The following is a 13,202-nucleotide window of genomic DNA, read 5'->3' on the forward strand; positions in this document are numbered from 1 at the left end:
GGGAGCGCATTGCTGCCAGCGGCGAGGTGGTTTCAGCTAGCCATTTTCTCCTCTTTCATTCGGGCTCACCTTCATGCCAGCTTCCCCAGGAAGGCCTGGTTCTCCCACTGCTCCCGATGGCCCCTGCGAGAAAATGCCACTGGTTACTCTTAGATCAGAGGCTGATTCCTAATGTAAACGAAGGGGTAACTGAGGCCCAGAGAGGGTCAGGGACATGCCTGCAGTCACACAGCATACAGCTGGACAGTATCAGCTTCCTGTAGGCTTGGAGGTAGGGTGAGAGGGAAGAGGGGTAACTGGGCCCTGGCTGTCAACATTCTTGGCTACCCAATGGCTGTGAAACCCAGTCTCCCCACAAGTGTGGTTTACCACGAGGAGCCCTTTGGCAAGAAGCAGGAGGAGAATGTCATGATTTACATAATGATGTGGGGTAACCCACACATGCTGCACTGGGACTGAACGCCTTCAGCCCTTCTCTCTGAGGCCAGGCCTGGAGGGTCCCAGATTCTCCCCTCAGCATGGCTGCAGCCCTCTCAGAGAACTCAGCAGGATAAGGCAGGGAGAGGTGACTGGATCCCTCAAGTCTTGCCACTTGACCCTGAAAGGGCTGGTCTGTAATCACACTTCGGGTGAAGTCCCAGTGGGCTCAGGGAACTGCCAGCCGGTGTCCACCCACCATCCCTGGGGCCTGTGTCCAGCAACTTGCTGAACGGCACCCCAGTGGACCTACCCTTCAGACTGCAGTGCATAGAACAAGACCACCTCCCCAGGCAGGTCAGGGAAAGGCAGACGGGGGCCGTGAGGTCTGCTACATCCCAGCTAGCCACAGTCCCGTGGACTGAACAATGGGCCCTCGGCACTCACCTTGGGTCCCATCTCTCCCAGTGGGCCGATTGGTCCCTGAGGACCCTGCGGGCCCTAGAAGACAGACAGACAGACAGTTGGGAGGAGCCAGTGTAGGCCCGCTTTGGCGTGGGTGAGGGAGAGAGCTTACAGAGCCTGGGCTCCCAAGTACCACTTTTCATCTCTCACAGAGGGTCACGGTGTCCGTAGTACTCCGGCTGTCCCTCAGGACTCCCCAAGTTAAGTCCACTGAGCAGAAGACAACTGCTCCGGCCCAAGAAGCAGGAAGGCAGTGGCCTGGGGTGGGGTACTCTTCTCTCCCCCACTGTGGAGGGGCATCCTTCCCTCTCAGCACTACCAGCTCAGCGCCTCCACCCTCTGCAGCTGCTCACCCAAGTCGTCTCAATTCCATCCTTTACAGACACCCGACACCCGCTGGAGGGAAGTTGGCAAGTAGCAGCCTCTTTGCAAGTCTTTCAGTAGCTCTTCCCAGGACAAAGAGCCAACTCTTTGGGTGGCTTTGAGCTACTGGTCCCTGTCAACTTTTGCTGTCCCTGCTGCCTTGCTCTGTGGTCCAGTCTCAGTCAACCCTGCAGGTCTCAGCTTGTCAATCTAGCCACAACTCTCTCCCTCCCTGCTTCCTCCCTTCCCTCCCTCAGCCTTTCACCACATCAAGCACACTATACAGACTCTCTCATTCAATCTTCATGGCCAAATGTCAAAGTAGACAATTACTCCTATTTTACTGGTGAGAAGGCTGAGGCAGGATGATAGGCATAGCTTAACCTTGAATCTAGATCTCTTGAGTCCCTTTCTACTGGTCTCTTCACATCTTCAGGTCCTGTCCCACCATGGCAGTGGAACCCTGGCATTGTTCCTTTTTAATCTTCTTGTTTGACCACAGATCTCATGGTGACTTGTCTGAGCCCAGCTTTCTGGGGATTCTGACACTAGAGAGGTCAGGAAGGGTACTTACTGGTTCTCCTGGGAGGCCCTTGGTGCCTGGGGGACCCGAGGGACCCTGGATGCCCTGCAGAGACCAGACAAGAGGACCTCAGTGCCTCTTCCCCCTGATTGACCCCTTGACCCGAGACAGGCCTGTTTACAGTGTATTAGATTGTAGTGCTCTAACAGGTAGGAGACTAGGACCCAGAGGTGGAGGATACATGCACCAAGGTTTAATTGGCTAGTGTATACCCCTCCGCCCCCACCATGTAGAGGATTCCAAGAATTGGCACTACTTACAGGAAAGCCACGTGGACCGGTGTCCCCTCGCTCACCAGTCATGCCCTGGAAGCACATTTGGGGTCATTAGAGGCTGAGCACCAAGGAAGGTGGTGAGAGGCCAATAGCACAAAGCTGGGAACAGGAAGGGCCTGCATGACACTGGCCTGGCCTCTTGGAAGGGGGTGTGGGGACGTACCTGCTGCCCAGGCTGGCCTGGTCTGCCCTGTGGTCCTGGAGGGCCCTGCAGGGAGCAAAGCACGTGAAGGTGGGAAGGGTGCTTGAGAGGACTCTTTACTCCCACCTCACTTCACAGATGAAGGGAACCTGTGAGTCAACCCTCTATCCATTGTGCAGGTGGGAAAACTAAGGTTCCGCAAAGTCAATGACTTGCTAGAGTCACCAGGTGTTTAAGTCAAGAACTAGACAAAGCTTCAGGGGCCTGTGGACAGGACTGCGTGCGGGGGCTGTGCGCAGGGAAAGGTCTGCAGTGCACGTGTTCCTCCCCACCCTCCTGTCTCCCATCCTTTCACTAGCGCCCTCTCCCTCAGTCACTCTCCTGCTCAGGGCTCTCCTCTACCCTGTGCCCACGCTCGGGGCTTGCAGGGGGCCAGGAGGGGCAGATGGAATAAGCTCTCCAGCATCTGCCCTCTGGGCTCTCCTGACTCCCTGCAGTCTTTCCGGGGGGCCTGGTGCTGAGGAAGCTGTGAAGTGGGATTGCTGGGTCCCTGACTTGCTGTAGTGTGAATACAGGAAAATCATGGGGGTCAGTACCTTCAAGCCCCTGGACCCTGGTTCCCCAGTTGCTCCATCTGGTCCTCCGGGGCCCTGGAATAAGAAAAAGGGACTAACATACTGGACAGCAGGGGTCTCCCTTGGACTGGAAACCAGGAGGGTGGGTCTGCCCAGAACCTGGGGCCTCTCCCTGCGTCACCCAGAGCTCCCTGCATCTGCTGCTCGCTCTCACTCTGAGGAAGCTGCTGAGGGAGCTCAGTCCAGTGCACAGTTTCTGCTGGGAAGGCTCTGCAGCAGGGACAGCATGGGTGGACTTGGCTGGAGGCCTGGCCCTTCAGGAACAGGGCAGTGTGGTATAACACGTTAGATCTTGGGGGCCAGCCATCCAACCCATTTTGCAGACACAAAAACTGAGGACCAGAGCAGAGAGGCATTTGCTCACAGCCAAGTCCCCATAGCCAGGTGTTCAGACTCCTCCCTGTATGCCCTGCCCAGGAGGTGGCGGCAAGTATGTGGGGAAGCATGTCAGTGACAGGGTCACAGCCCGTGGGGAAGCTGAGAGGAGAGCTTGAGGCCATTGGTGTGGAGACAACTCCCTCTCCAGCCAGACACATGGGCTAATCTGACCCAGCTCACAGATGAAGGAAGGGCTGGGCTGATGGGCTGAGGGAGAAGACAGCAAGGTGAGGGCATCAGCAGGGGTCAGGAGCTCAGGACTAATCCAGGCAGGAGTCCAGAGTGCCAGGCAGCCCCAGGCCAGGTTGAGTCTGCACCCGCTCCCATTACATGAGTGGGAACACTGAGGCCCAGCCAAGCCAAGTGACTTGTCCAAGGTCAGTTAGCACATTAGCAGGTGTTAGTCCTCTAGGAGGAGGCCTGGTGGTGGTACAGTGGATAAGTATGTGGCTATAAGAAACTCGACAGGTCAGTGGTTTGAACCCACAACTCATTTTGTAGGATAAGGAAAGGCAGTCTGTTCCTATAAAGATGTGCAGTTAGGTGCCATCAAGTAGGTTCTGACTTACAGCCACCAACAGAGCAAAACCCTGTCCAGTCCTATGTTGTCCCCACAACCTCTGCTGTACTCAAGTCCACTACAGCAGCCACTGTGTCAATACAGCTCTGAGGGCCTTCCTCCTTCTCACAGACCCTCTACTTTTCCAAGAATGATATCCTTCTCCAAGGACCGGCCCTTCCTGACAACTCATCCAAAGTATGCGAGACAGTCTCACTATTCCTGCTTCTAAGGAGCAGTCTGGCTGTACTTCTTCCAAGACACATTATTTTTGTTCTTTTGGCAGTCCATCATGTGTCCAAGATTCTTTGCCAACACAATTCAAAGGCATCAATTTTTCTTTGATCTTCCTTATTCATTGTTCAACTTTCACAAGCATTTGAAGCCATAGAAAAGAACATGACTTGGGTCAGGCACACCTTAGTCTTTAAACTGACAGCCTTGCTCTTTAGCAGCTTAGCCCGTGGCAGCAGATTTGTCCAATATCATGACTGCTGCTTTCATGGTGGTTGACTGCAGGTCCAAGTGAAATGAAATCATTGACAACTTTAACCTTTCCTCCACTTATTATGATATTCTTTATTAGTTCATTTGTGAGGAGTTTTGTTTCTTTGACACTGACTGTAGTCTTTGAGCTTCAGCAAGAACTTCAAGCTGTCTTTACTTTTAGTAAGCAAGGTTGTGTCATCTGCATATTGCAGCTTGTTGAGTCTTCCTCTAATCCTGATGCCACATTCTTCTTCATATAGGCCACATTCCTGGATTATCTGCTCAGCATACAGACTGAATTAGCATGGACAACCCTGACACACACCTTTCCTGATTTTAAATCAAGCAGTGTTCCCATGTTCTGTTCGAATGACTGATTCTTGGGCCATGTACAGGTTCTGCAGGAGCACAATTAAGTGTTCTGGAATTCCTATTCTTCTCAATGTTATCCATAATTTATTATGATCCACTCAGTCCAATGACTTTGCATAGCCAATAAAACACAAGTAATCATTTTTCCTACTATTATTCTCTGCTTTCAGCCAAGATCCATCTGACATCAGCAATGATATCGTATCCCTTGTTAAACAAAGCACATTTCAATTAATCAGCTGCCTGGGCCTCCTGCTGCTTTAATTTCACATCAGGGTCTAAAATGGCACTTCACTGATCAATTCCAGGAGAGGACACCTCCAGGCCTAACATAGCACTTCAGCTTAAAGTCTTTCTTCCTACAGACTTCCAGGCCAAGGTCTGGGCTGACTGCCGGGTTTGGCACCAGGCACAGGGGTGCTCAGGAAATGTTGTGACCCAGGGACACATGACTGCTCCTCTCTGAGTCTCAGTCACCTCATTTCTGAAATGGCGGCAAGGTGTCCCTTCAAGGCAGGGCAGCTCAGCATGCATGGACAGTGGCTTAGCAATGCTTGTTCCTGGCCCGGCCTGGCTCTGCCACTGCAAGTGATGGTTGCCCACAAGGCAGGGACAAAAAAGAAGTGGTTTAGCAAATTTGACCTTGGTTCCTTTCCCAGTAAGCCATTTACATTACATTATGCCATGTGGAATCAGCTGAGGGTTTTCACTGATTCAAGACAAGGTTTAATTAACTCTACTGGGGATTAAAGAGCTTGGGTGCTAATCCTGGTTCTGCAGCCCACTTGATGTTTGCCCCTGGGAGAGGCCCTCTCTTTTTCTAGGTGTTGGCCTCACATGAACAGTCAGACTTAACACTTTTGATTCAGGTTGTTGAGTGGGCACCTGTGTTAGATGGAACCAGACGGAGGTTCCAGGTCAGAGATGGGTGGGCAGCCCAGTCCCACTTGCAAGTGGGTTTCTGGGCCCTGGCTGAGGCACAGACCTTTCTGTATGAGACAGAGAGGACAGCAGATTAGAGGGCTTGACCTTGAACTTCACAGCACCCTGCTTATCTTAGGAATTAAAGTCACTGTGCTGAAAGCCATGTGATCTTTTAATAATAGTTGTTGTTAATTGCTGTTGAGTCGTAGGCGACTTTTAGCGACTCTGTGAATAAAAGACTTGAACACTTGTATAAATTTCATCATTTCTCCAAGTTCATAGGGTTTCTGGAAACAAGCTATTTTGGAAGTGGATGCCACTCCTGCTTCCAAGCTTGTTTTAACTGGGGAGCTCCACCAAACACTGTCCACCATGTAATAATAGTAACAATAGGGAGCTCTGGTGGCCTATTGGCAAGAAGTTGCTCTACAGTCCCAAAGGCAGGTGGTTTGAGGCCACCAGCTGCTCTGCAAGAGAAGAATGGGCAGTCTCCTCCTGTGCGATTAACTGCCTCTGAAAACCCACTGGAGGGTCAGGTCTGGGTCAGTTCCAACTCTATGGTACACAACAACAACAATAACAACAGCAGCGAAAGCAGTGGATGTTATTTTCCTTATTTTACAAATAAGCAGACTCAGGACACAGTTAAACTTGTCCAACGTCACACTGCTAGGAAATGAAGGAGCCAGAATTTGAACCCAGGTTAGCTGATAGTCATTGCATTTCACTACAACATGTTACCAGTTATTAGCTGGGACTGAGCATCCTGTCACAGGGAGTGTGTGAGCCAGGGCCTGGAGGGACCAGACAGAAGGCTCTGGAGTAGACTGGGGTGTTGGAGAAAATGGTCTTAAAATCTCAGTTATGTGTGAGCACCCACAAGCTGGGGGTAGGTAGAGGTGGAGGAAGCTAGAAAAGAGCATACAAAGAGCAAGACTGACCTTTCCTGTCTGGACAGAGGTGAGGTAGTGGGACCCCCAGCCACCATTTCCACGTGCATGGTGAGGGTGGCCGCACACTCCGTTGCTTGTGTTCTGCTACCCTGCAGCTGGCCCGGTTTCCTCAGTCCTTGCCCCTCCTTCCCTGGGAACAGTGGCCAGCCGGTCCGCCCCCTGGAGGCAGGCCTGGGTTTCAATCAGAGCCACATGTCCACTCTCCTGTATCTGTTCCTCCAGGGAGATATTTGCAATCAAGGCCAGGGCCGCCTGCCAGCCAGGCCCAGGGTCATGCTCTGTGGGAGGGGCTGCCTATGCCTGAGCCCTTGCCTAGGACGGAAAATCCGTTTGACCACAGCTCTTCTGAAAAAGGGCAGATGATGGCCCAGAGCCCTTACTGTGTGCTAGTGTGCTAGCAGGCGTTTACTGTGCACTCGTTAGGTGATAGCATTCCAAGAATATCTGACAACAGGCTGGTTCTGTCATCGATCAGAGGAAGAACCCCAGGCTTAAAGGGGATGGGCAGAAATCAGCTGCCCAAGGTCACATAGGAAGTCCTGGGGCTGAGGTCAAGCCTGCTCAATTCTAACCCTCACTCCAGAAGAAGAGTCAAGTCTCAGAATCTTACATTCCTGCAGAGAGAAGAATTAATGTCACCATCAGTCAAATTGCAGAAAGGCTGAGAAGCCAGCTGGTGACTAGAGAGGCTGAGACGTGTCCCCAGGATTATTTTGATTCCAGAGTCCACATCAAGCGAGGGCCAGTGGGCCTAGATCTCGGTCAGCAACCTCACTCACCCCTCTGCAAAGGCCGAAGTGAGAGGGCCCATCCTTCTCTAGGTCTCAACCCCTTAGCACTCATTTTCCTCAGGAAGGCCCATCTCACAAATGGGCAGACAGGCAGAGCCCTGTGACAGACTTCTCAGCCCGCTTCCCCATTCCTGGGACATGTGGGGAAACTGAGGTCCCAGGCATAGCAAGGCTTAGGATGAGCCAGGAGCTACTCGAGACTTGTCCAGCTCACTCACACCTTGCCTCATTGATCCCATCTGTGAAGTGGGAGTCCAGAGAGGCCTGATCCCATAGGGTTTTCATTTCTGCAGAGGGATGGGGAGGGGGGGAAGTCAGGCTTCCTAATGTTCCTCTCTACCCCTTAGCCCCAGAGTCTTGGCTGCAGTTAGGGGGATACATTCCTCAGGCCCCGGCTGGGAAGGGGTGGTAGACAGGTGAAAGTGAGAAAGAGGCTAACGTCTGTGAGAGAACCAGGGTCCAGGGCCACAGCAGAGAATGGAGCCAGGGGTCAGGGCTATGGCAGCTTTCCCTGCAGCTGCTTGGGTGCTTCCTGGGGCAGGAAGAAAGATACACCAGGTCAGAGTGGAACCTGCCTGCTCCCTGGGCTCCAGCTCATTCTCCAGGAGATGTCTCAGGGAGGGGGCCCACCAGGCCAGAGGAATGCCTTTTAATCTTCCTCACCCTAGCCTGCTCAGGCCATCTGGTTTGGTGGAAACTTTAAAACCACTTGAAATTCAGCCAAGAGGAAAATAATAATCACAGATCTCATGCATGGAGTTTAGGTCCTGGGCCCAGGGTGCCTGCTCCATCCTTACAAGAGAGCTACTCCTCTATGCGATCTGGAAACACAAAGGCCTGCAACAGCCCTCCTGGCACGACTGAAAACAAGGCTGGATTCAGCATACAAAAGAACCAGACTCCCTGGGTTCAAATCCCAGTTCTGCCACATTCTAACTCCATGATCTGAGGAAGGTGACTTCCTTCCTGTATGTCTCAGTTTTCTCATCTGTAGAATGGGGATAAGGACAACACCTACCCCATAGTGTAGTGCTGAGAATGAAATGAGTTAATTTAGTGATAAACGGTGCTTGGTACATAGGTACAGCTGTGTGCCACCAAGCAGATTCTGATTCATAGAGATCCTGTATAATATGCTTTATAAAAATGTACCCCACAGAATCTTCTAGGCTGTCAGCATTATGGGAGCTAACTTTGTGTCAACTTTATTTATTACCAGGCCTTTTCTTCCACAAAGTGGCTAGTGGGTTCAAACCTCTGACTTTGCTACTTGTAGCTGAGCAATTACCCATTATGCTACCAAAATTCCTTTGCTATATAGAAAATTCTAGCAACTATCCCTGGCCACCATGGACAGATGAGAGAGAGAAGAAGAGGATGAGGAAGAAGAGGAGGAGGAAGAGGAGGAGGAGCAGGAAAGGAAGGAAGGCAGGCAGGCAGGCAAATCAACTGCTGCAAAATGGATTCTGACTCATGGCAACCCAATGTGTTAAAGAGGAGAATTAGGCTCCAGAAGGTTTCCAATGACTGATCCTTCAGAAATAGATTGCCAGGTCTTCTTAACATGGCATTTTGGGGTGGCTATGAACCACTAGCCTTTCTGATAGAAGTCATGTGCATAACCATCTGCACAATCTAGGGACTCAGCTCACATCAGCTCCTGCTTAATAAACTTCCCCCAAACCCCTGGGAGCACAGCCCATAGGTCTAGCTGTGGCTTCTAAGGCCTTGTCTGGTTCAACATGTATGTCTCAGCCATACGCCCTGCCCCATCCCCCTGTTGCACAACTCGGGGATCCTAAGCACCCACATGCTTCCGTACTACAAGGCTTTCCTCCTGCTGGTCCTTCTCCCAGAGTGAGTTCAGATGCTGTCATCTGCTAGAAGTTTCCCTGGGCTCCCAAATGGCCTGTGCCGATGATGCTGTACTGTATTGTCCCTAGACTGTTGGATCTACTATACTGAGCCATGAGGCAGCGAGGTCATGCCTGATCTAGCCTCTGCAGTATCTGCAGGGCCAACAACAGTGAGTGCCACATAGTAGGTGCTAAACAAATGGAGGCTGAGAGAATGAACGAGCAAATGAATGAATAAACAAAGCACAGGTGTCCATGGGGGGTCTTGGTCCAGCACCCAGAATTGAGCTATACTGACAGACGGGCCTGGGCACGTCGCCTAGCGCTGTGAAGCTCAGGTCTCAGATCAGGGCTGGGAGCAAGGACCAGGAGACAGCAGCCAGCAGGTGGCTCCATTCCAAGTGTGTCCCAGCCAGTGTCTGACCCCTGGGGGCTGGGTCTAACTTACCCGGTGTCCCTTGGGTCCCCTCAAGCCAGGTGGGCCTCGAGGCCCTGGAGGGCCCTGTGGAGAAGAGAAAGCATTTAGAGAGGCCACTTTCAGGGAGTGAGTGTGACACGGAGGGCTGGCAGCTTGGGAGCACAACTTGAAGGCCTGAGGCACTCCCTGTGCAGCTGTCCCCACCCTGGCTCCAGGTACACCAGCAGCTCCCACACTGCAGGACGTTGAATCTGGTCTGTGGGGTCTTGAGCTGTCACTGGCCGTGCATTAATGGCTTGCGGAGGACAGGAGGGGGCCTCAGCATCTCTTAGGAATATAGGTAGTAGGGAAGACTTCTTGGACAAGCCACTTGCCTCTTCACCTCAACCTGGCATTCTGGACAAAACTCCTATATTTACTTTTTCTCTTCCATGAGCAAAAGAGAATAAGAAAATCAAAGTTCCTTCCCTTACCCAATCCTGAGGCAAATGTCCCTTTAAAGGCCTCCAGAAAGCTCTGCCGGGGTCAGAAAGAGCCTCGTGGAAGAACTGAGGACATAGCTGTGAGATGACTGGGGACAAGAAGTAGGGATCATCAAGAGAAGAGGAATGAAAACGGTAGAGAAATGGGAAGGGGAGATAACTGGGCTTGGAGTGGGTGCCCCGCTATCTTGGTCTGACGAAGGGATAAAAAAAAAAGCAGAACAAAGGGAGAGACAGGAAGAAAGGAAAGAGACAACAGGGTGGACTTGATTCTTGTGTGACTTCTCGGCACCTCTGGGTGCTCTGGTGTCCAGGAGCCCTGCTGGCATAGTCCACAGGGAGTTGCATTGCTAACCCAAAGGCCATGCCTGTCTGCTGTCTTAAATCCACCAGAGGCTCCGAGGAAGAAAGATGGGCAGTCCCCTCTCATTCCATTTACAGCCTCTGAAAACCTGCTGGAAGGTCAGCTACGAGTTTGTTCAGACTCCACGACAGTGAGTCTGGGCAATGAGTTGGAGCCCAGCACAGACTATATGCCAAGCATTTAAGAATCTGCTAAATAAACAAATGAAGGTAACAGCTTGGTAGAGGAGAAGAAAGATGGTGGAGAGAGGAAGCAGTTGCCTTGCTGCCCAGTTCTGTCACAGGAGAACCCACTCCATCCCGCAGGCCAGCCAGGACCCCTGTGACAGTGGCAGGGCCTCTCAGCTCAGCACTGGCAACTCTCAGCCGTGCCATGATCCCTTTAACAAGGAAAAATACGGCCTCGTCCCACTCTAACTACCAAGGAGAGGCCCAATTCCATTTGGAGACGCAGAAAAAAATTTGTTGCTCTCGTTTCTCCCTCCTATTTACCTTTAGGGGTGCAGACACAGCCCCCCATTCCTGAACTGGCAGCCCCTTGTAACAGCTATTGCTGTGAGATTGATGTGAGGGCTGGTTCCCTGCCCAACACCTCATCATCAGACCTCGACAGGGTGTGGACTCCAGTTTGGCCCAATAAAAAGGCAGATCTGACTCCCGGATGGTGGACAACATGAAGACTGAGTGAGAAGAGATCTTTTTATAGGGCATTCTCAGACTGCAGAAGGCAGGCAATATATCACTGGGAACTTATAGAAGCCAAGTGTCTGCCCTGAGGCAGCAGAGCAGAGGGTTTGAAAAACAGGAAGAATAAACAGCAAAAACCAAGGGTTCAAATCTCAGCTCTGCCCCTTCCTTATCGTATCTCCTTAGATAAGACAGTCAAACTTTTTTGGTCTCTGTTTCACTATCTATAAAACGGGAACAGGATGAATCCCAACTTTTAGAATTGTTGGGAAGATAATGGAGAGGGATCTTAGTAAAGAGTACTTGGCTGTCTCAAAAGGGGAGGCAAAACAGACACGTGAAGAAATGCTCCAAATCACCAGCAATAAGAGAGATGCAAATCAAAACCACAATGAGCTACCATCTCACTCCAGTAACAGTGGCAACAATTTAACAGGACAGCAAGCAATAAACGTTGGAGATGATGTGGAAAAATAGGAACATACATTGTTGGTAGGATTGTAAAATGGTACAACTACTCTGGAAGGCAGTTTGGCACTTTCTCAACAAGCTGAACATAGAAATTCCATTTGACCCAGTTATTTCACTGCTTGGAATATACCCCAGGAAAATGAGAACTGAGGCACAAATAGATACTTGTATGCCAATATGGGTTGGTATACATAACAGTGTTATTCACCATCGCAAGAACATGAAAACAGCCCAGATGTCCAACCACAACCAAATGGATTGAGAAGGTTATGGTATATTCACACAACAGAATACTACGCAACACACAAGAGCAATGATTTTGTGAATTACTACTAACTTGGGAGGGACTGGAGAGCATTATGCTGAGTGAACTAACTCAGTCCCATGAGGACAAATACTGTACAAAACCTTTATTATAGAATGAGTATGAGGATCTGGGGAAGGGGGAATGGAAGCCGGGGGTGGGTGGCAGAAATAATCATGGGTTGCACAATTTGATGGGGGTGTTAGGGAAATGGGAAGGAACTGGTATGAGAAATAATGTATTCAAATTTTGTAAATAAACTAGAATTTTAAAAAAGAGCCCAGAAATTAATTCCCCCTCAAAAAGGGTGGAGGCGAGAAACCTGGATGCCAGATGCAGATCTGGCCATTGGGTGGCCCTGGCAAGGCCCAGAGCTTCAGTATGCCTTCCTTCCCAAACAACAGAGAGAAAGATTTCAACTGACCTCAATGGGCTTCGGGAGGATAAGGAAGTCAAAGTGATTAGAAACATGAGGAAATGTCAATCAGATGTGAAAAGTATCACAGAAAAGCCACTTTAATAGTTCTGCTAATAGTCATGGCAATTATTATATCTAACAAATGGCAAGAATACTTATTACTAATACCATTCATTAAACACCAAGGGATATCACTGCTGATGTCAGATGGATTTTGACTAAAAGCAGGGAATACCAGAAAAATGATTGTGTTTTGTTGAATATGTAAGGGCATTTGACTGTGTACATCATAGCAAATGATGGCTAACATTGAGGATGGGAATCTCAGAACATTTAATTGTGCTCAGGTACAACCTATATATAGACCAAGAACCAGTTGTCCAAACAGAACAAAGGGACTTAAACCAGTCCAGACTGATTGGTTTAAAATCAGGAAAGGAATGCATCAGGACTATACCCAGTCTCCATACCTATCCAGTCTGCATGCTGAGCAAATCATTCGGGAAACCAGACCATGTGAAGAAGAATGTGGCATCAGGATTGGAGGGAGACCTGTCAACAATTTGCGTTATGTAGACAGCACAACCTTGCTCACAGAAGGTGAAGAAGACTTGAAACACTTACTGAAGAAGATCAAAGACTGCAGTCTTCATATGGGTTACATCCCAACATCAAGAAAATAAAACTTCTTACCACAAGACCAATAAACAACATCATGATAGATGAAGAAAAGATTGAAGTTGTCAACTATTTTATTTCACTTGGAACCACAATCAATACCCATGGTAACAGCAGTTAAGAAACCAAAAGACATGTTGCACTGGGGAAATCTGCTGTCAAAGGCTCTCCAAAGTACT

General features: G+C 50.1%; 1 protein-coding gene across 1 annotated transcript in view; it reads right to left on the minus strand.

Annotated features, from left to right (window-relative positions):
• Window positions 1-13,202, minus strand: part of COL27A1 (collagen, type XXVII, alpha 1) — a 166,288-nt gene that overhangs the window by 37,231 nt on the left and 115,855 nt on the right. The window contains exons 29-35 of the mRNA XM_006890718.1: window positions 9,651-9,704; window positions 2,842-2,895; window positions 2,267-2,311; window positions 2,089-2,133; window positions 1,820-1,873; window positions 865-918; window positions 70-123 (exon numbers count right to left, since the gene is read on the minus strand). Coding sequence (XP_006890780.1) covers window positions 70-123; window positions 865-918; window positions 1,820-1,873; window positions 2,089-2,133; window positions 2,267-2,311; window positions 2,842-2,895; window positions 9,651-9,704 — 360 coding nt within the window. The remainder of the gene's footprint in view (window positions 1-69; window positions 124-864; window positions 919-1,819; window positions 1,874-2,088; window positions 2,134-2,266; window positions 2,312-2,841; window positions 2,896-9,650; window positions 9,705-13,202) is intronic.

The sequence above is a fragment of the Elephantulus edwardii genome, unplaced genomic scaffold, assembly GCF_000299155.1.
Source record: "Elephantulus edwardii isolate Elephantulus edwardi_28Jun2011 unplaced genomic scaffold, EleEdw1.0 scaffold00092, whole genome shotgun sequence".
NCBI classification, from domain to species: Eukaryota; Metazoa; Chordata; class Mammalia; order Macroscelidea; family Macroscelididae; genus Elephantulus; species Elephantulus edwardii.